The sequence below is a fragment of the Numenius arquata genome, chromosome 11 (assembly GCF_964106895.1).
Source record: "Numenius arquata chromosome 11, bNumArq3.hap1.1, whole genome shotgun sequence".
Taxonomy (NCBI): Eukaryota; Metazoa; Chordata; class Aves; order Charadriiformes; family Scolopacidae; genus Numenius; species Numenius arquata.
In genome coordinates, this window is record NC_133586.1 from 29,630,387 (window position 1) to 29,654,551 (window position 24,165).

At 37.8% G+C, this 24,165-nt stretch overlaps 1 protein-coding gene across 3 annotated transcripts in view; it reads right to left on the bottom strand.

Moving 5' to 3' along the window:
• TENM2 (teneurin transmembrane protein 2) overlaps nt 1-24,165 on the bottom strand; it is a 520,319-nt gene that overhangs the window by 97,825 nt on the left and 398,329 nt on the right. For all 3 annotated transcript variants that reach the window (XM_074155640.1, XM_074155639.1, XM_074155638.1), the window contains 3 exons: nt 18,868-19,073; nt 10,672-10,867; nt 7,741-7,842 (listed from right to left, as the gene is read on the bottom strand). In XM_074155640.1, coding sequence (XP_074011741.1) covers nt 7,741-7,842; nt 10,672-10,867; nt 18,868-19,073 — 504 coding nt within the window. The remainder of the gene's footprint in view (nt 1-7,740; nt 7,843-10,671; nt 10,868-18,867; nt 19,074-24,165) is intronic.

Consider the following 24,165-nt stretch of genomic DNA (forward strand, 5'->3'; position numbering starts at 1 on the left):
TCATGTTTTGTTCAGCAGTGGCATTAGCAACTTTCCTCAGTTATTTCCCTCCTCCTTCATAACTGAATTCCTCAACTTCCTTTTTTTTTTTTTCATTCTGTTAGTCTTGTCTTTGAAATTTTCTCCTATAGAAATAAGTCTACCTCCTTAGCTGCACCACTGTCTTGCAAGCTCTTTGAGGAAAGGAGTCATACATAATCTCAAGTTCATACACTGCAACATTAATTTAGAACCATATGAAAGGGCAATGCAATATATAGGCACAAACTTGGCTGCATGTTTTCTGTTGGTTTAATATAGAAAACAAATGTGAATTAAGTTGCTATGCTAGATGCAAGTATTGGGTATATTTAGCAACATTAAATAAATATTTTAAAAATTTTTAAAGCATTTTTGCTGCACTATAAAGGCACAACTATGACAAACAGGAGGAAGGACGTGCTTCTAAACAACGGGAGCACTCCCAGTTGAAATTATTCAGGAGAAGCTCTTCTGTAGATAAATTCTTTATAACCCTGAATTCAATGCTGGAATCAGCAGAAGCCATAAAAGCTTTAAGAACAACGAGAAGTTAATATTTTGCTTGTTGAAATCTATATTTTTAAAGTCGGTTTTCTCAAATATTCACAATGCTAAAAGTAGCTCCTGGGTCCCCTTTCAACTTTGTAAATGTTCCCTTACAAAGAAAGCAAAGGATATGAAGCACCGATTTCTAGCCTGGCGCAGGCAGGGAGTTATCTGAGCACCTTATGTCACCATCCTGTTACTAAGAGCACATGCTTTGCAAAGACCTGCTAATCCTCACATTTAATCTACAATGTAGTATAGGGACAGGTACTTGTTTTTAAGGAGCAATGACATGTTAAGATGCTAAATGACTTGTGTTGTAACAGAAATTTAACAAGTTATCTGTTGTAGAATTCAGGAGTCCAGACTCTCCAGTCCCCTGTTTTTACCTCTAATCTCCATCAGAGTTCACGAGGATTGATGAGGAAAGCTGCAGACTAGAGACGATGGTTCTTGTATTCTATTTCTTGTCACACTACTGACTGTGTGTCTTGAGCCCCTCTTGGAGCCATGACCGCTAACAATCAGACAGAATTCAGCCCGTGACCCTTTCAGTTCTTGGTTCCTGTTTAAATTGCCAATTAAAAAGAGTTAGAGTGGTGGATTTTGTGTTGGCTCTACTTGACTACCTGACACTGGATCAAAGCTACTATCTCATTTCATGCAGGCAAGCTAGCAGCTGAGAGATGGCAATGACTGTCAATCATTGTCAAAATAGGTTACATGTCCATTTATTTATTCTGTAATTATTTCAGGCACAGTTAATGGCACAAAACCCTTTTCAGTGTTCTGCAGTTCTGTAAAACTAAGAAAACTGAGGGCAGACAGGCAAGCACTGCCCTGTACATAGAACTCATTGGAAGGCAAGCGAGGACATGATCAGTTTGCTAGAAATGAAAAACGTCTGCTAATAAAATAGGAGACTGGGAAAACGAGAAGAAAATTTGTAACAAAGGCATTTTAAGGTACTGAGTCAGAGAGGTGGGAACTGCTGGAGAGGAACATTGCCAAAGACAGCCTTGTCTGTTCAAGTATCAAAATGATGCTTCCACCCACTGTGAGAGAAGGTTTGAGTGACAAGCTAGGGCTGCGCTGCTGCTGCAGCACACACATAAGTTGGCACACAGACACACATAAACACACACAACCCAAAAACAAACCCACCCAGAAAGAGACACTAGGAGAGAAGCTGAACATGCTGAATTTTGTCAACTGCAAGAAAGGATGTGAGATATGTGTGGGTGACAAGTCATGAATGCAGAATTTCCAAAGAAAAGCACACTTTTTTTTTTTTTTTTGAGTACAGTGTGATGAGACATGCTATGATTATGAACACATAAAACGCTTGCCAATTAAGTTGTTATTTCTCCAATTTCTCTTTTCTCTCTAACCCACTACTTCTCAGCCCTCCCCAGCACTCTTGCTCTACCACAGTGGACAATACCATAGTTCTACCTGTCATTAAGGTTCATAATCTGGATGTTGTTTTTGACTCATCCGTTTGCTCGCCTCACGTTCAGGCTTTGACGAAGTCTTACAGATTTGTTCTGCATTGCATCTGTTTGTCAGAATTCTTGCCCTAGCTTTCAGCAAATAAAATCTACATTAAATCAACACTTTTTTCTCCAGCATTGATAAATCCAGTCTTCTTCAGTCATGACTGTGTGCAACAGTGCTGCAAAAATTGTTGTTAATCTGTTAATCTAACCTTCAGCTATGTTGCTCTTTTTTCCCAGGTGTGTGTCAGGTCCTTTCCTCTTATCACATGAAACATGAACTTCATGCTCCAACTTCATATACACACCTGCGTCACCCCAGACTGTTCACTGCTAGAATTCTGACTTCAACCTCTCCATGACTTATAATGCTTTTGAAAGTCTTAAATAAAAAGAGCTCTTCTCAGCTCTTTCCTATGGTCTGTCTCCTTTGGAGGCCCTATTTGCCCCTCATTATCCACATGATGTTATCTATCTGCCCCATTGGGATAATGAACTGCCTTTTACCACACTGTTCCCCAAAACTGACAACAGCCACACCGCTAGTGTGTTTATAACACTGCCTATCACATTTTTTCTTTGTATCTCCACATCGGTCAATTGGTTCCCATTCATTCCATTTCAACTTGTATTGACATGGTAAATTCCTGGAGGAAGGCTCTGGTTTTATTTATTTGGTTTGCTTGTAAAGCACTCACCATAATAGATTAGCTTTAACAAGTACTATTGCTCACGACAATCTCTTTCCAATGCCACAAAAATGGTGGTTTTCATATACTATTGTTCCTCTCCCACTCTTTTCTCTGCCAAACCAATCTGCATTGGGTACCATCATGTTTAATCTTCTTCATCTTCTTCACTTGTCTGATCTAGAATCTGTTACTGCATGAGTTTGCAGTGATTCACTTGAATAGTTCAAGACACACATTCACCAGTTTGACTGTGCCACGAAAGACCCGCAGCACTGCCTCACCACAGGCCCCATCTCTTCTGTCTGGCTGCCAACATACACGGGACAGGCAAAGGAGAAAGGCTATCAGTATCACCTCTCACCTTTCCCTTCAAAGTCCCGCGAGCTTCTCTCTGCTTGCAAGATTTTCAGTTCCTAAAATTTCTAGCCAGGTTATGAAGGCAAATATTGTTTTCCTGACTCACACAGAGAGAAAATACTAACTCCTATACATTACCAGCATATGCCGGACACCCCTCGTTCATGTGTGCCACATGCTCTACAGCAACGAACCAAGTACTGAATTATTCAGCAAGATGCACTCTGAAATTCACGTTTTCGCCACTGCAATCACTCCCAGAAGCTCTTATGCCACTGGGAGTATCCTGGACACGGCACTAAGAGAATAGTTTCAAGCAGAGTATTCAATAGAACAAAAAACCATTACTTTATGCACCATTGCCCAAGCACTATGCCTCTGGATAACCTCAGAGCAAGAAGAGTCCCAAACAACTGAAATTTGAATAACAACTGAGAAAAAGCAAGAGTTGCTACTTCTAGCAATTATACCTTACTTACCTAATAATTGACAGCTTTTTACATTTTTATACAGAGATTAACAGTACACACATAAAAAAGAAAATGGCAGCGGTAGGAACTCTTATTGTGGTGTGGGCAATCATCAGAAACAGCAAATCCATTAGAATAAATTTAAAAAGAGATAGACTGCACTTTACAGCTTAGTAACTATTTCAAACTAAATAGATGTCGCAAAAGAAATAAAAAGAAATTTAAAAAAACCTACCCTTCTTTTTATACTTATTAAAGTGGCGCCGTCCTTTGCCAGTAAGCCAAAAACAAACAGAATGAAAATAAAATAATGAAAAACCCACACAAGGAGAACAGGAAAAGAAACTGCGTATAACATAAATCTGAATCATTAGAGTTCTTAAAATCAGATTAAAAAGTCAACCAATCAAACATAGCACAAATTTCTGGTTTAAAAAAACCCAAAAGCCTTCAATTCATTTAGATTAAAATATTAAACATGTTTCTTATTACATTGCACAATCAACTAAAAGCATCTGCTAAACGGCAACTTCATGGCAGCTAACAAGAGCTACTTGACTCCAGTTTTTTCCTTCTACAAATGGGACACCGTCTCTTAACAGGCTTTACACATCATGTCAATGTAGAAATCCCACGTGATGGTACATTGTTTCACCTTTTCAGATTAGCCAAGTATGCTTATGATGCAAATCCTAGTATTTTACACCGCAAAATTAAAGGGGGGTCTGGACACATTTGTAAAACAGAATATGATAGTGTCTTTGGAAGTATTTTTGTTAAAGGAGTGGAAGAGTTGCATGCCCTTCAAAAATATTATGAGATGAAATGAAATTACAGCCAACTCCGAGTCACTTCTAGGAGCCCAACTCATTGAAACACTGAACTCTACAAATGGTGAAAAGCAGGACACAACGAAGGACGCCTGCTTGTAGACTTACCACAGAATTTGGCGGTTGAAAGACCAAACTATTATCAGACATTAACAGTGGGAACACTAAGAAAGAAGGATGTCTTGATATACTTGGTTGTTATGTTACAGAGGTTACAGAAAAATAGAGATGAAAATAAAAAAGTGACAACACACCAAAATAACACAATCATAGCTGCATGTCTGATTCTTTAATCGATTCTTGGCCATGTTATCTCTTCTTATCAATAACTCCTAGAGCTAATTGTGCACGAGAGGTTACTCACAGTGCGGTTCAATTTAGTGCAAATCTTCCACTGGCTTTAAGTAGCCACATCATCTTTAGCAGGATCCATCTCCACCCACTAAATTATCTTTTGATTGTATCAGACTTTCTTTTTCTTTATATGCTATATTTTATCCTCATGGGATTAACATGTATCATGACCTTTTTTGTGTGTTAGGTGGAATTCTTAATTAGGTTAAACTCCAAAAGATTTCAACGGGAATCTTGCCTGAACAAGGATGGAGTAAATTTGTTGATACCGGCTACCTGAGAATAAGTTGTTTCCACAGATAAGGGAGAGAAAAAAAAAACAACCAATATTTGAAAAGAGCATTTGAGAGAGTGAAATTTCTGCCACTTCAATCAAGGCATGAAAGTGTATTTCAGCCTGTGGGTTGGGACAAAAGTTCATCTCTTTCTAATAATTTTCATGGTATTTTCCTGGAACTAATGAATCCAAAGTCAAATCTGTGCTGTCTCTCATAGTTTTCCTTCATTTTTATCTTTTAGAACTACATGGATGGAGTAAAGCAACAGAGGGAGTCCCTGTGCACCCTCTGCAAATAATTTGCAGGTGACTCCCCTCAAGATTCATTGCCTCTGATGCCCTCAGGACCAGCCCTGTAACTGAGGATTCACTGGTGTAAAGGGTCATGGCTTCATCTCTATCAAACTTGGGTTTCACTGAATGTGAAGCTCTTAGATTGCTGTGTTATTGCATGAATCAAGTTTTTAAAGCCATCTGAGGAGCTTGTTCACATTTTGTCCACATTTCTCTATTTGAGTCTTGCCTCAAATTATTTGACAGTGGAGAACTGAAGCACTGAAAGATGTGCTCCTAGAGAAACAATAATAATAAAAAATCAGATGGAAAGAAAATCATCGTCCTTCCACACTTGTGACAGCTTAAATATAAATTTAACTTTATGGTAAATGTGTATTAACATGTTTCCATACATATAATATGCTACAAAAGATTTAATCCTCTATCTTGTTTTACTGCGTTTTACCACGCATGCAATCCCAATTCTGATTTGTCTTCTGAAACTGCTCTCACATACAATCAGCATTCAAGTAAGCAGAGAAATCTGTGGACACAAGAACAGGTATGACAGCGCCTGTGAAACGGGTGAGGCACACAGCCCTTACACTCCAACTCTGCCGCACACTTCTGGGTAGGTCTCAGAGTATCTTGATGTGCAGCTACATGCTTGCTCAGCAGCACGAGAATGCTGTCAACGCACCCATGTTGTCATTTTATGTGGTTTTCAAGCTTCTTTGTTCTTTAGAAATACCATGATGTCTGACAAGAAAACACTAAGAGAGTTGAAAGAAGCTTCCAGGGAACCATTTCTGCTTTTGAGGGGAAAGAGACAACATAGAAAGGACAAAGTGAGAAGCAGGGGGAACATGCTGAGGGGTAGGAGAAGCCTGACAGATGCAGTTTGACAAGTACCCTATAGAAAAGCTATTTATCTGACATAGCCTGAATGAAGTGTTTTCTAGAATTCACATAGAATGCAGTGTTACACAGAGGTTCAGTACAGAATGCAGGACTGCTCCACTACTCAAAATGCAAATGAGTTGGTTTAATGGCCATGTATGTGTGAAGAGTGGTAGTGAAGCACACAGTCACTGCATGCATACACTTTCACAGGTTAACACCACAGAAATGCATATAGCTGTCAATGTGTATTTATAGCACACATTATCACACCAGTTACTTTGTAATATATAGATATCTCCTCTATGTATTTGCCAAGTGTCTTAATTTCTCAGTTAATCAAACAACATGCAAGCTGTATTTGAAGCATTCTTTAAAATAAGTAGGGCTAGCACTGAACTAACATCATTAGCTTTAAAGGCCCTTGGGGGCTTTTTCTTTTCTTTGTACTGGGGCACCTTCAAGAGCCAAATATGGAGAGACAGACTGGAAGTTACTCACTCCACTACAACTGTAACGGATATTGAAGGAGTATTTCATAGACATGCACAGGCATGGTGGATGCCACCCTGCTACACCAGGGGAAGAGGTGGGGCACAACAAGCTGTCCTCAGGACTAGAACAGGAATCTAAGAAGAAATGAGCACATTTCTAAGGTGTTTCAAAAAGCTTTCAAGCACCAGGCCTTCCCCCTTTGAGCACTAACAAACCTGTCCCTGGGGAAAACAATTGTAAGCACATGATATTGATAGTGTGCCTAAATCTCACACAAACTAAGAAGGAAGCAAACTGGAACATGTTATGACTGTGCTCAGGAACAGCAGGGAATACAACCAAGTCATTGATTTTAGACAGCATACGTGATACCAGCTGTATAAACTAAAGAGGTCCTCCTTTATGAATCTTTTCCCTACAACAGCTATCCCAAACTCTCAGAAAGACTTAGTAAACACATACTGCCAATCCGTAGATGTCTTTTAGATTTCTGTTCAATCCTTGATGTTCATGCATCTCCCAATTTTAGTGTTAAAATTTACAATCAACATTTAAGAAAAGGTTTGTTTTAAGACTTTATCAAGCGCTACTTATTTTCCTAAAGGCAAACTTCCTTTGGTCAAAGAGTAATTTTATATGTAAGAAAGATGCTATGTACTAGAAGTAAGGCTCAGCAAAGCCAGAAGATATGTTACGTGTTATCAGTGAAGATAATATCTTCTGTTGCAGACCAGTTAATGATTATCAGAAAGCAGTAATGATAATTCATCCACTTTTACAGAAAATAAGTCTTTTTTTGCCATTTTTGCCTACTACCTTTGACACAAAAAAAGTTGTGGTTATGCAAGCTCAGCAGCAACGTAGCAAAACTTCCACTTGATAACATTTAACTAAGAGATCCAAGAAAAAAAAATGCATATTGATCTATTTGAATCTAGCTTGGACCCATGTTAACTAGCAGGCACTGCGGATCCATACATCACAAACACACACTGTGGTTATTTGTAAACACAGGGAAAATGATACCTTTAGCACAATCTGCTCCGTGAAATCCTGGAAAACAGTGGCAAACACCTGATACACACTCGCCATTCCCATGACAATTACGTGGGCAATCTTGCACTGAATCTGAAATACAAGCATCACAGGCACATCAGCTGGTTCCTATTTAGGCTACAAATTATTTGATTAATTTTTCTTCATTTTATTTTGCCTTCAAATACTTAGGAGAACAATCCCCAATAATATTAATACCACAAAGTTCAAGTGAAGCAGAGAGGCACCAAGTTTGATAGCAGCATGACTAAGCGTAGAGATCCAGCGATATACTAAAGTCGCATATTAAGTCTCTGAGCACCATTAGAACTCAGTGTTCTGACAGCACTCCAGCCCCCTGTTCCTACAGGTAGACAGCACTGCCTCTTAAGACCTCTACAGCTATGTCTGAATTCATATTATGTAGCAAACATATTATGTAGCAAACATTTTTCCTTCATCAGGAAAATCTACAATCTCCTTTTTGCAATGAGACTTTGATCTAGCACAAACCACTCTTCCACGTGAAACTAATTATCCTAAGGAGTGTATCTTCTTTTCCTTCTACAGACATTTAAAGCCTCGTTAATTAAGCTGACAGAAATATCTGCTGAACACGACAAAGAGGAGCTCTCTTGCTCTGACAAACATTCTTTGTCCTAAAAAAATTAATAAAAAAGGTGCAAGTAGCTATGCAAGAGGATGAAGAAGAGTTCTGTAAAAACAGAGGACGAGGTTTAACACCAGAGTTTAAGTGACTGACTGAAGTGTTGATTACTTCAATAATCTAAGAAGAGTAAGCACACCAGCCTGATAAGGTTTCAACTGTACCAAAATACTTACTTTCCACAACTTCTGTTATTATTTGCATAATATACACACTACTTTGCATAATAACAACCTAGAAATAAATTTCCAATTTTGAAATTAGTTTTTAAAATCACTTTCATTTGAAAGCTGTTGGATTTCAGTGGAACATATTTTCAACACTGAATTATTGGAACAAAAAATCTAAGCGGAATGTTGTTACTCTTCACTATTACTCCCTGTTGTTGTGGGACCTGTGGGCCCAAACTACATGGCTCCGTCAGTCCCAGACACCAAGCAAATGGCAGCTGTACAACACAGAAAGGAATTTTTAGATTTAGAATTAGCAAAACCATACAGAGTATTTTTCTGTCAAATTAAACTGGAAAGAGGAAAAATATTCAAGCACAAGTTTAAATTTAATTTCACAGTTACAGGACACCAAATAAAAAACCCTCTAAAGCAAATTTTCAGAGATGTCATTAGCTTGGCTTCTTGGAATAATTCATGTAAGCAATGGAAAGAAAAATTGAAACGTAATGCTCAAAGATATCAGTTTGTCTCATGAAGAAGCTTGTCTATAGATTTATTCATTATTTTGCTTCATGGCACAAAAAAGCATTTTCTGTGCCTTCAAAATCATGGTAAATTTAGTATTGTCTGGGAGTTAACATAATTTCTCTTACTCTTTCTTCTCTTCCACATCAGAGAAACATTCAGCTGTCTCAGATCCTTTGATTATGAAATGTCTGATACCAGGTGTGTGTAGAAGAACCTCTGAACTGGATGAAGCACTATACTTTTCTCTACATTTCAGTCCAATTACTATTATTGCACTATCAAGTAGTCTACCTGACTATTAGACCTTTGATGCTCTTGCAAGTTGTAGCCTAGACCAGGCAACTCTTTTAAGGACAGCTTATGGTATCTGAAGGTTTTCTAAGCACAGTAGGCACATAGAAGATATAAGCACAAATGTTCTTGTTGGTTTTGGAGAAGCAGAAAAAGCCTTCTATGGGCAAATATGCAAATACATATATTTATATCAAAATGCACAGCACCTAGTAACTCTTGCAAAACCACATACAAAAGAAAAATAATTTTTTCATCTTAATTGAGGTTAACAGAAACAATTACATTCATACTTAGTGACGTAGTATTGGCTATCCTCCTACACCCTTTAGGACTTAAGCCAACAAACTGAATTTTATACTAACGTAAAAGGAAAAAATTAAGCTTCATATCATTAATCAGGCATGACTGGAAAAGACCTCCAACTATTTTTCATCAAGCTTAAAATCTCACTTGGACTTTTTGCAGTTTCTCTTTCCCTAAACTAACAGGAATTACAAATTTATAAAACATAGTGCCATTTAACACCCAAAATACCACATAGGCTATCTCAGAATTTTTTATGCCACTGTGACAAGATATTCAGCAAAGTTCATTAAGTGCTTCAAAGTTCAACAAATCTTCAAAAAACCTTGGAGAATTCAGACTCAGTTTGATTTTCCACTAAACGCAACCCCGTTCTTCTAACAAAACTGACTTCTCAGGTCATAGGATAGATGTTCTTCTGCTCTTGATTCTGCCATGTTGAGGAGATGGTCCACTATCAGGTGAGTAGTAAGCTAGAAGACAGCATTTGGCTAATTAACTCACTCAATCTCCAGAGTGACAGCAAACAATAAACTCATTCACAGGTGTCAGTTTCTTATGCTGTCTTTCTACTAAGATTGAACAGCTCTCCCGCTGGATACTATTCCACGTGGGTGTAAAGCAGTTTCTCCAGAGAAGCAAATAAGAAGTATAAAAATGAGAGAGATGAGGAGAGGAATATTAATTGGGGAATGCCTCTATCCAGACTGAACTTATCTGAGTCTTGTTTCCCGGAACTAAATTCATGACCTACGGGAATGCTAAAATCTTATAAGAGAAATCAGCAAATTAAAATCAGCACCCCGTTACCAGAGTTTTTGACAGAGTAGCGTTGAGAAAAAAAAAATGCACAATTTAACATAAGGATAAACAGGCCGAATACCAAAAGCGTTATGACTTTAAGCAAGGGAAGGTATAAACAGAGAGGAAAAACGCTCAGCTTGTGGAGATACCTACCCAAAATAACTGTACTGAAAGAGACCACTTCTTTGTCCTTGCCATCGTTGTAGAACGCCAGGTGCCACAAACCCACATCCAAGTATTGAACAAACACAGCCTCATTCTGCACAAGGGTCTGAATGCTTCGACGTTCCCGGGGGGACTCCACCACACTCCATTTCTCTTTCCCATCCAAGCGTTCCATGAAATCATACTGCAGGGTAAAAAAAACAGGAAAAAAAAAAGAAAAGAAAAAAAAAAACCAACCAAACAAAACCAACACAAACAAACAAAACCCCAAACAAACAGACCTGAATACAGAATGATATTTCAGCTCAAAAATCTGACACTATATTTTCTCTTCTACTTTGTCATAAAATGGTATTTCTGGAAGATATGTCAATGTAAAATAAATATTTACTAGTCGACCATGCAATGCACAGAGATTCTGTGGCTCTTATCATTTCTTAAACAGTGACATAGAATTATGCATCTTTGCTCTGCAGAGGTGATTAAAAAATGTACAAATGGTATTTCTTGGCAGGCTGGGTTTTGAGAAAGAAGTTGAAATCAATGATTTGACCCATCAAATTTTAGGTTCCTATAAAGCTTTCAAAGCTGGAACCCTTCAACCTATGAGACACACACCCTTTTTCTAAGCAATCACCTACAATAAATTCTTGCTGCGAGAGGAACAGAAGTTTCAGATGTAGCTCCGGACACAGAATTGAATGGAAGCCCCCGGAACATGAAAACAAACAGGAACAGCATAAACAGGAAATGTGTCTGTCTAACGTTAGGTAACTCAGCACCTGATAAAAATACACTGTACAAGGTTTACATCACAGAGTAAGAGTTGCTTACCTGAGTTTGTACGTGGAACAATCAGGGACAAGTAAGATACAGAAACCAGAGGGAGCATGGAAAGGAATAACACAAATCAAGTGGCTGAAGGAATTGAACTTATATTAAGGAAAACTGAGAATTTCTGGTTGCATGGTTTCCAAGCAAGGTAGAACATAACATTAATCTTTGGAGAAAGGATCAAACAGAGCAAGTGATTATTTAGAGTATAAGAGGGATGGCACCATTAATGGCATGAAACTAAAAAAAGAAAGAAAGAAATTTAAGATGAATGTCAGATAAGCTTCCCATCTATTAAGCTCAGTAATAGCCTCCCAACGGAGATGCCACTGCATCACACAATTAAACAGGACTGGAAGAAATATTGGTTAATCTACAACAGGGAATAACTCTGCATAACAAAGCAGCTGGACTAGCTATCCTAATAGGTTTTTTTTTCTGTCTTTAATGTCTGTGATTCTGGAGCTCTCGAGCTGATGCTGTGCTCATCTTACTAGCTCCCATAGTCCCTATCTAAGGGAAGCCCTTAAGAAACAACAAAAACAATAAATCTAATCTTTTGATAGTTGTATAACAAGTCCCCTATGAAAACACATCTTGTTTTAGACACATTTATCTACGTAGGAGTAGATAGAGATAGATAGACACGTCTAAAGAAAGATGTATGTGTTCAATAAAATACAGTAATAGTATGTGCTTGCTTGCCAGTAGTTTCATTGCATTTCCCTCCGTTATCTCTAGCACATAGAGTCTGTGCTTGCGAGAGCTCTGAGAAAACATACACCTTCGCTTGCTTTCAGTTAAAACAGAAAACTTGCAAATCTTGTAATCTTGCAGCCTAAAAAGACTAAATATTCACAGAGGACTGTATAGAACACTGTATTCCATTCACTAGCAGTGAGCTCCAGCAAATAATACATGATGTGCAATAAAATTCCTTCTAGTAAAAGAGGCAGGCAGATGGACTGATTTAACACTTTACTGCCATGCTACACTTCTATCTAAAACTGGGGATTTCTATCTGAAATTTTCTAACAGTTATATATGAACAGTTCTCGATACACTTAGCCTTACAACAAAGGGAAAAGCATGGAAGTACTATTGCCTTCCTGTTAAACACGTGGAACTGACACCCATATGCAGCCACAGAGGAAATCCACGGCAGGATTGGAATTTGAGCCCAGGTCTACTGACGCTGAAAGCTGTTGTCACAGTAGTGCACTATCCACTCTTTCCCATGCCTTTAATCATGGGAAAGAGTAGGACAAGTGGAACAAAAAGTTTCACCAAACTGTTAATATCAGCTTGCCATCCACTTGAGCCTTTTTTCACACAGGATTTTTGCAGGAGAAGGTAAATTAGGTAAATGAGTGCATTTAAGCCAACACACAGCAGAGATTTAGAGAATTCTGGCACGTCAGTAACTTTCAGAGTATCAGAGGTGTCAAACACACGTATATCTATCTCTTAAATCAATGACATTTGGAAATATCACTAAAACCTATTGTCCAACAGTCAGAGGTTAAGGACAGACTCATCACCTCCTCAGGAAATGTTATTACTTGGGCAACATCTTGGGAAAAAGAAATCTTGCTCTTCAGAGCAATCATTCACAAAGGGTCAACTGAGGAAGTAGCAATAAAAGCTGACATTTCTCACTGGCCACATGCTGTTCGTCTCTGCTTGTGCTGGCAGGTTCCTCTGCCTCCCCTCTGTTTGATGCTGATTCTACCTCATACAGTAGAGAAGGCTCAGCAGTTGGCAAGATCGAAGGGGAAGAGTATTCAGGCTGAAACTGCTTGAAGTAGTTTTAGCTGCAGAATCTCTTTCACAATGATGGGGTGTGACCTAGTGAGAGCAGGTGCCTTGGCATGACTTTTAACTTTGGTAAAATTAAGACTGGTATCGCCCATCTTTAATCAAACTATGAAGAACTATAGCATGCTCAGGCAAAACCAAAATGACTAAACCTGAGTAACTTCATGAATGGTGAAGTACCGGTGCAAACTGATATAAAATATAACACAAATTTTTTATCCCTCTTTGGATTCCTTTGGACTGAGGAAAAAAGAAGGAAAAGAATGTATCTGCTGGTGGTTCCCTGGGTGTACAAATCTTAATGTGTTGCCATCTACTAGGTATTTGTGCCCCAAAATCTAAAAATCTCTTACTGAAGAGTCACCATGATGGTACTGTGAATTCATAACCAGATAAGATTTCTTCACATAGCTGGCTGAATCATCATTTTGCTTCTTCTGGGCCTGTTGATTTTCTGATTTACCACACTTGTATGATTAATTACTTTTATATAATGTTATGCTGAAGATATCGCTCTTGCTTTAAAGCTACTTACTAACAAATACGCACAGATTAGAAGACCCATATAGAAAAAGAATGAAAGTACTTTCATGATCCTTAAGAAACAACTGTGGAATTTTTAAGCTAACACACCCAGCTGCTAAGGAAGAGACAAATAAATCACATGAATTAGGGAATGGATCTGTTAAACCAAACTAAGCCTCTGAAGTAATTTGGAAGTTTCACGGACTCTTTTGTTGTTGTTGTTGTTTTAATGACCCTTTATATTTCATGGCTTCATATCAAAACTCACAGAAAAATTGGAAAAACTGCTCAGAAATAAAATGCATCAGAAATCCCAAATGACTACATCTTCAGAGTTCAATTTTGCAGGAGGGAGAACTTACTATGATTAAAGCTCTATATAAGCAAGTAACTTGCCAGCCTACTTCTCGAAACAAATTCCAAATTCACATTCTCAGCGAGTTTGTATATTTTTACTACACAGCATACCAAAACCCGACTGCATACTTTTATTTACAAACCTAAAACTTACACTAAGTTCTTTCTGGGCAATTTGTTTTTATAATTTCTCCATTCAGTGCTTTCTATCCTCCAATGCATTTTATTCATAGGCTAATAATGACTTTCTTTTTCCAGCAACCATGAGGACTCAGAAAAACAGTTTTGGAACTTTCCGTATACGGCAGTGACCACATTGTACAATGCCATCCCTATAGCACAGATCGACTGAGCCCAGTTGCATACAAGAAGTGACCTAGTTGTGAAAGCACAGAGAAGCAATGAGAGCTTGCAAGGGTCAAAACTAAAAACACAGAGAGCCTGCACAGTCTTTGGGGTTTTCTTAGATTGGAAACTATTTACGTATCTCCACAAAATCCCTAACAGTGTTTCAAATTAGGAATTGAAAAGAAAGATTTCTTAGAGCTCTTGTCTTAACAATGGATTCATATTCAAACCCAGGAGGGGAGAGGGGAAGAAGGGAAAAACATTGCAAAAACAGTGCATTGAAAAAACAGTGCAAAACAAAGTTTGGCACTGTGGCTAGCATTTGTCTTTATGCCAAAGCCCTGTAAGACCTAAGCAGCCAAGAAAACATATGTCAGGGACACTTGTTTGCAAAGTGCTTTAAAATTAGTTCTTCATAAAATCCAGTTGGTAATTATTCATTAAAATACACCCATGAAACATCTGATACCCACAGCGACAGCCAACGGATTTGTTTCAACATCTGAATGTGCCACAACACAGTCAGTGCAATGCAGCACAGCGTTCAGTGGTAACAGCACAGTTGCCATCAGGTAACTTTAAGGTCGTCAGAGCACCTAAACGTGTTTGAGCACTGGCTAAAAAACAAGGTAACACTGAAGGTCCCAGCAATTCAAGTAGTTTCAAATAAAGGCATTTCCTGTTCTAAATGAAAACAGTTTTTAGTTTGACATGAAAGATTTGTAAGTATGGAACACTCTGCTGGAACTGAAAACAATACAACTCCATGCACCGCCTTCTGCAGGCATTACAGTGATGTTTCTATAAGGTTACCTTATTTCATGCGTCATTTGGAACGTTCTACCAATGTGTAGTAACATCATAATTGCTGTAATCTCTGTAGAGTCACTTCATGCATTATTTGACATTTACAGTTCATTTTCTATACATTAGCAATTTTATTAATATGACTATCTTCTACTAATTTCCTATTTATCATTCAAGCCTGCAGTGTGTATTTTGTTATTTCTACGTATTACTACACAGGTTGGAAGAATCTTGCTTGAAAGCAATGCATTCCTGTTTGCAGTCTGCTTGCCACTCAAAACCACATTTTTACCTCTCCTCCAGAGCTCCATTCCCTGTGCACACAGCACACAAGGGTGCTTCTCGACAAGTTTACAGCTACATCGGTTTGACTGACTAAACCAGGCATTTGGAATATTTGCTAAACAGTAATACTGAGAAGGTTAAATCTCAGCAGGGCTCTCAGACAGGAACCGCATCTTGTTGTCTCAGGTTAATCATGTACCTAATTTGCTGATTATTGACTTGCTCCCACAAAGGATTTTACTTGGCTTGACATATCAGCACTGATCAGTGATGAACTGTCAAGTATAGTTGTTCACTGCTTTACAGCTCATGTCCCTAACCTGCAGAAACAAGGATTTTAAATTTCAATTTTAAAATATCGTCTGGTGTCAACTTCAGAGTATTTTCATTAATACAAAACCATTCTGCTTTCTGTCAGAACAACGCTTCTTTTCACTAACTCAGGTCTGTACCAGCTTGCCTTTCTTTTTCTAAAATTATTTCTCTTGGTAGCAGCTTGGCTGAATTTTGATTGCTGGGCAAAAATGCCAAGCAATCTTCTGCTGTACCACCCTGTCGACAAGCACCAGGACCCTGCATGAATATGGGAAAGCAATTCTGCAGATTATACTGGTGGATTTCACTAACTCCGGTCATGGAAGAGGGTTGGAATTGTTTCCTCTAAAGACTGGAAAACAGGTTCTCTAAGGAGGAATCCAGCTCAGCAGAAAACACAGTTGATATTTTGCAGTATTTAATTCACCAGAAAGGTCATGGAATTTATATCCTATCCACTTAAGGTGGAGTGAAAGAAAGAGCAACTTTGCCTGATCATAGCCCTCTCAGATGAGAGCATCATAATGAAACCTAGAACCAACACATTTGATGACAGTACGACAGTCCAGCTTGAATTAAAAAAATATTTTGTATTAACAGTTACATCCAACTGGATTTCTTGTAAAAGATACAGGCATACCTCCATCATGTCTTAGTCAGACAATTATAATTAACTTGTATTTATAGTAAACCGTGATGATTGCTTAGGAGCTTTGGTTGCCCTTGGCCATTTTCACTTCATGATTTATACTTTTGTTTGTTTTCCTCAACTAAATTGCTTGGGTTTTTATAGTGGAATGACAGGGAAAATGTGTGCCAAAATTCTGAATTAAATGAGATATGCTCAATGAATTATGCCATTACCTCATTGCAAGAGTTAAAGACCCATACACATAATTTTACCCTCAAGACAACATATTGAAACATTACAGCCAAAATCAAAACATTCTTAAGAAAGGATCCCACCCTGGTACGTATTCTCTGTGGCTATCTTCTGTGTTTCATGGATGTCTGGAAATGGCTGAAAATTAGTCAACAGCCCTCTAAAATTTCCCCAATTTATCTAGTCTTCGTACAGAACTTCAGGATGCTGTATGTTAACCTCTAGCTTTATGGAAAACTGACCACTTTCCCTCTCCTCCTTGGGATGTGGACTGCTGATCCTTATTTCTTACCAGACGGGTATATATCCATTCAGTAATTCACAGACCATTTTAAAACAGCATACTACAGGAAATTGATGGAGTTTGGATAGTCAAAGCTCCTTGTTCACAAATTCTTAGAAGTAGAGGTCATAAACCCATGTAAACCTCTTCTCTCCTCCCAACTCTGTTTAAAGATTTTGTTTCTCAATTCAGACTACAGGCAAGAATGAACACCAAGGAACAAGAGTCAATGCAGAATAGTTCCATAAATTTGCCTCACATTGGGAAGCAGATCCAAAATACAATGAATGCAAGTGTAGTTTTCCCCAGAAAATTAATTGGTTCACTGTTTGAATCATGAGTTTGCACATGCACATGGACACAGTTCACTTAGGGCTGATATCTTCTTGCAGGCAATATGAATATACCTTCCCTATATGGTAGTATGTAACAATACAATTATGTTAAAGCCTCCGGGCTTTTAGCTTAGATCATGCATTTTAACCATTTATGTAATTACAATTAGCTTTGTTAAATGGAAAAAAAAAAAAGTAGCAGCAGTTCTTTGCAAATCAGGGCAAGGCACCTAAAAATGTTAAATGGAGCTTTCCCAAAAGGGATCATGGAGTTCTACATTTGCTTTTTGGAAATCATATACTGTAAACCATTTTGCATTTTAAGTTTAGGTGATCATTTCTGAATGAAGAACCGATTTTTAGCAGCAAGCATATGCATGAAGGAATGAGTCCTTTCCAAAACCTGGTTGCTATTTCTACTTCCCTTGCACTCTAAAGAATGGAGGCTCTTTCCCTTTAGAATGTGTAACTGCAAATATATTATTTCTCATTACAGTTCTAATCTAAGTAAATGGGAATCCTTCCATTCACATTAATGATTTTTCGATATAATAAAACAATTCTCTCTGTAACAGAAAATATAGCTGTATCTTCTCACAGCAAAGACATTAAAACACCCACTGCACAACCTAAAAGAAAAAGATACTTAAGTTTGGTCTCACTCACTTTAAAACTATCTTTACCTACAGGCCTTAGCTCTGTACTACAGGGTCACTGTAGAAATACAGTATTACTGATTTCTCATCTTTGAGGCTGGTTAGAAATCAAGAAATGGCTAAGACTTGCCCCATGTCCGAGTCAGATATTATACCTAAATGCTGTCCCTGAGGGAACAGCAGTAAAATTAAAGCTCTCAAACACATGTTACTGCAGTATGTTCTCTAACAGGGCTGGGCAGCAGCGATGCCAAAGTCTGTTGCATACCCCAGTGATGCCACTCCATCAGCCTGCGGAGACTAAAACTTCTATGAAGGTAGAAAATTATATGATAACACATCTAGCTGTGTGTGCATTCCAACCATATACAGTACTTTGATACTGTAAGTTTGACCAACATCTCTCATCATTTTTGACTGGTGTATAACTGGGTAGGTTTATCGCAATTGGTGCCAAGATTTTGTCAGAGATTCAAAAACTTGAGTGCCAAACTGTAAGTTACCTTAAAAACCTAAATGGGCAAGAACATCACTGATTACTTCTTTTATCAATGTACTGTTGAGGTATGTAATAACCTAGAAATCTCAATATCAGGGTATTCAGTCAAGTATCACAAATTAAGTAACTCCCAGGAACCCCTAACCTTGAGCTCCAGAAGCTCCAACATAAATCTAACATAGATGCTCTAAACTTTTGCATTTTGACATTTAAAGCCAACAAATACATCGATAAAGTACCTGGGCATGTGATGGTGGGAGTCCTCTTCTTATATAAACACCAAAAAGAGCATCCTTCCCTAAGGATATGTTGAACTTCAGGAACTGTGGCTGGCTGATATGGATCTGAGACCGCCAAAAAACTCCTGGGGGCACTTCCTGGGTGACCCTGCGGCCCACTTCTGTTTCTCCACTGTCTATGCTGCTATTCCTAGTGACCCACGGTCCTATGAAATAAAAGCAAATATAAATCAAATGAGATAACCACTTTTAATACGGGCGTTTTTATTCATTCAAGATGAACACCTGTGGTAATGCCACCTTTTAAATCAAACCATAACTTTCCTTGCTTATTTTGATGCAATCTGCCTGCTGTTTCAATCAGTATGTAAGGACTTGGCCACTATATTTGAAGTAAGAAGGCTCTGAACCTTATTCTGTGGAGCATCTGCAATCTTCTAATCCCTCCAAACCTTTAAATCTGCGATTGCTCTTTACTGATCAAATATAGTAACAGTAGAGAGTCAATTAAGCACATACAAATCTCCCTGTGCTCTTTTCAGTTGCATCTCGTAGGCAACCAGGGTATTAAAAAAATTACCAGAAAGGTGAACTAAAGGGGTAACTTCCATCTAAATGAACTGATTGCAAATTTTCATTATCATTGTTTTATACAGTAAAGTAGTTCAATAAACTCCAGGACATAGACAAGAGAGTTGACAGAAGAAATTAAACACACAGCAAATGATAAAGAGAACAGTGTCTGTACTCAAACTTGCATCTTCTCCTCCTTGAAAGAAAGTCAGTACAACTCATGCCATGCCTTTTAAGTTCTCTCTGCCTGAAACAGGGACTTATCTACAAGTCTTTCTCCCTTGTGCTGTGGTTAGTTAAAATCCATCACTTGATGGTTCTTGAACATGCATTATTGAAGGCAAGATACAAGACCTTTCTGGTTGAGTGCTCTGACTTCCAGCCCATGAAAAAGTCAAGCCTTAAAATATGGTGTAAATCCCTCTGTTCTCAGCTGAACAGGATGGTTCTGAGGCTGTATTTTAAACATAGAGTGCAATATGTGAAGAGTTAGTGCTTTCAAGCTACAGTATACAGCAATGTTTGATTTTCTGTTTCATATTCCCAAACAACATGGTGATAAATCCATTCTAAAATTATTACAACAGACACTATAAAGACCAGAAAACCACAGAAAATATCTGTTAACAATCATAGAAATTTAAAAGTACCATTAATACCACTATTAATACACACTGGATGGCAGTGATACCGCTCATGCAACCTGACAGTGTTTGTTAAAAGCTCAATGTTTACTTAACATTTTTTTCATGGTGTAATGCTTTTTTCAATAAATGGCAAGTTACTTTTGAAATATATCCCAGCACTGTATGAATGTAACAGGATGGCACAGAATGACATATAATTCCAGCAGGTAAGTACATGACAGCTTTTCTGTCTTGACTATCTTTAATTGAGAGAGCTGCAATAGCATGGTTTCAATTATAGATTCCAAATTATCTGTTAGCAGCACTTAAACTTGTACATAATGAAACAGATATTATGCTGGCAGTGTTTTGAAATGGTAAAAGAATGCTCTGAATACCAACTGCTATACAGTTTTTGGCAACTTGTTTGTTTTTTCATTTTCTATGTTAATGGGTCTACAATCACAGCACTAAGAAAAAAAGAAAGCAGAAGAAGCTGCAAAGAGAGGCTGCAAAGAAAGGAAAAATGGCTGAGGATGTCAAGCAACGTGCCTTTGGAGCCGCACAAGAACACAGATATCAACCAGATTCAAACATGTAATGTTTCGTAAAAACTACACAATTTCAATTCTAATGGATTACCGCAACAGAGGAAATCTCAAAGTTCCTACCTCAATGAAGTCAGGTACCATCTCACTAGAATTTAAATTAGTCTTTACCCACATGGATAGGGAAACCAGGTACAGAACACATAAAAGCACCTGTTGAATGCTGTACTGGAATTACTGTCAGAGCCGGGAACTTGGCCTAAGACTGAGGGCTCCTTCATCTCCTTTGAGTACAACGTTGCACTTACTTCACATCACAATTCCAAGTTATGGTAATAAATGATGAATTTTTTCCATCCACTGTGCTGTAAATTATTTCCTTGGAAGCAGACTGTGCATACTTAAATGAACATCAATTGTACCTAATCTAAGAACAGTCTCCTTGACACACTCTGAAGAACCTTGCTCTTTGGGATCAGTATATCCATAGTCAAAGCAAAACAGTCAAAGAAAAAGCTGTTTCCAGGAAGTATTACAGTTGGCATTATTTTTATGATAAAAGCTGTATAAGTAATAAAGGCGTCAAGATTAATAGACCAGTGCCTCTTCCCATATTCTGACTCTGTCCACAGAGTCCTTATACTCAATGAATTATCTGCATTACGTATTTTTTCAGTTTGATTAATTTAATGACTACAACAAAGCTGCTCCAGTCCATGGAAGCTAGTGGAATTCCTCGACATAAAGAATACTGAAGCCAGTAAGTGTAATCCATTTCTGAAATCCACACATTAAATGGGTGGGAATCTGGAGCTTCAAACTGTTTGAAATCAGTAGCCTCCCCCCATGTGGGAATCTGCTTCTCATCTCATTTCTTTTTAAACAATACTTTATCTTTATACTTTTTAATACAGTATATATAACGCTTCATAATTTTTAATACAGTTCTAGAATTCAGTGCAGCAGTGGTCACATACATTCAGAGATATGGCTTGTATTAGCAGCACAAATCGAATAGTCCAATTAGTTAAAAATTAAGCAGCTTATACTCACTTGCCTGATGTCATAAACATTTATATAACATATATATATACACACATATATATATCAGGGATATTAAGTACTGAAACACCTCCTAACACACATAAGTGGCCTATGTCACAGAATAAGTTTCAGAAAAGCAAATCCTTGTCAGAACCCTTTAAGAAGCGAGGTGGTGTTAGAACGCTCTCATACATGCGTCTGCTTTACAAATTACCAAGTCATGTATTTTTCATCTACATCAAATAGAAATTAAACTAAATATTGCTTCAGCCATTGTACCTGACTTTTATCCAGTGCAGCAAGCTTAGTGAGCGTGGAGATGTGAAGACCACCGTAATCTCTGGTGGTTTCACTGGCTATTAAAGCAGCTCCAAAACACCACCATCAGTGACTTTTGCTAATTACATTGCTTCCAAGTCTGCCAAGTATATATTCCCTAGAATTATAACTTTGCAAAAAAAAAAAAAAATTTAATTCTTACGGAGGCTCAAGTTTTAGTATTTCTGGTTGAATTTAGCCTTAGACTCCTTTGGTTTTCCAAAATCTGTTTTCTATTTCTATCTGGGAAGGGTATTCTTCAGGAGTCAAGAATCCTCAAATAAATCAATTAAGCTAAAAAGAAAACATTCCAGTCATCAAAAGAACCAGAGTTACATTCCCACAACTTCATCATGCACCTCACAGGTAAACAAATATATTAGATGTCAAACTTTCCCAAAAAAAAGTTATTAGAAAAAGACCATTCCTTTATATTTCCCATGAAAAATTTGAAATTATTATCTTAAAAAATGGTGAAAACCGCAGATGAGACAATTGAATTTGTAATTATCAGTCTGCCTAGAGGCATGATTCAGGTTCCTAATACTGAAATGATTCAGTTTGGAATTACCTTTGGAAGCATCTCCCCACAGATGCTTTTTTTTTTTCCCCCTCTACAACATAAATGACCTGGTTTCTAGTTGTCCAAACCACTCCTTCTGGAACATTTCAGTGTCCCAGGAAAATCTACCTAGGAAAAGAACTGACAGCTCTAGAGGTTCAAATACCGCAGAGGATTTTAAGAGCAGGTTAGATGAGCAACTTTCACAAGTGATCGAGATATACTTAACCTACAAGAAAGAATGCAATGGATGGATGACCCTGTATTTTCAAGTCTGTATTTCTGCAGTACGGTACGTCTCTGCTCATTATCCAATCCATGCCACATCTGGGAGAAACAGCTTCTGCCGCACCTCTGGCATGCTCAAAGGAATCCTTATTTTTGCTTTGAAAAATTTAATACATGAGATCCTGTTTTTATGGCTCTACATTACAATGCTGAAATAACACAATTCAGAAATACTTGAAGTTGCACTGAAGTGTACGTTTTATATTTGCAAGTTTAACTAACAACTTATAACGTTTTAAGTCCAGCAAGCTATCAGAGCTCTAAAGATTATGTGTTACTGAACCATACTCTCATATATTCCTGTTGAATTACTCTCGTTGGTATGAGACAAGAGTAGTGTGAGTGTCTTGGTTCCACTCCTTGCTTTGACACAGCCAGTGCACCTGAGTTGGTCATGATCTTCACGTTCTCAGATGACTACTTGTAAAACAAATATTTACAATGACCTATTAAAAATTATCACCTTGAAGATAAGCAATGCAGAGCAATCACATAAAAATACTACAGGAGGCGTCTCAACACTGGCCTCTTCATGTTCCTTGCTCCCCAAGTTAGAAATACAGCAGTGAAATGCACAGTAGATACAACCTCTGAACCTCTTCTCTTCGATAATATGCTTAAGTTTATTTTTTTAAACCTGAAAAGCAGAACATCATCCTAGCTTCATATTTGCAATGGCTTTTTCTGTACTAACAGCTTCGCTTATAAAACCTGTCTCTAGAGACTCTTAAAGTAAACTTTTTTTTTTTAATAGCTTCCTTCAGCCTTCACCTCCTAATGTAGAGAATGTATCTTGCCACCTGACTCCCTCCCTCCAGCTATTTTTAGAAGCTTTTCCATTTGATGGACCACTGCAGATCACATTCAAAGAACATCAACTGTATTTAAGTGAAGTTACAGATGTGACAAACTGACAAATCTGGGAAAAAAGACTAACCCAAACCACTCATACTATTGTGAACAAATAAATCCCAACATCATTAACTCTGCTGTGGGTGACTGTTTTTGAGTTTTGTCTGTATGTTTGTCATCCATAACCCCATGGATACTTGGGGTTTTCATCTGTGATTTCCCCTCTATAAACATCTACAAAAGAGAGTTTTAAAAGCATACTTCTTCATCTTATCCAGGGGAGCCATTTCAATCGCTCAGTCAAACACATATTTATCAACTAAATAACACTTATTCATTTAAACTGCTGTGTTATTTACCCAGTTGAATTACTATTTTGGCATATATATTTGAAAAGACTGTTTTTGCACTCAAGTATATTTGCCTTTGAAGCTATCAAATAGGCAATACATGACAACAGCAATGCAAACTCCCCCTGCTAACTTGT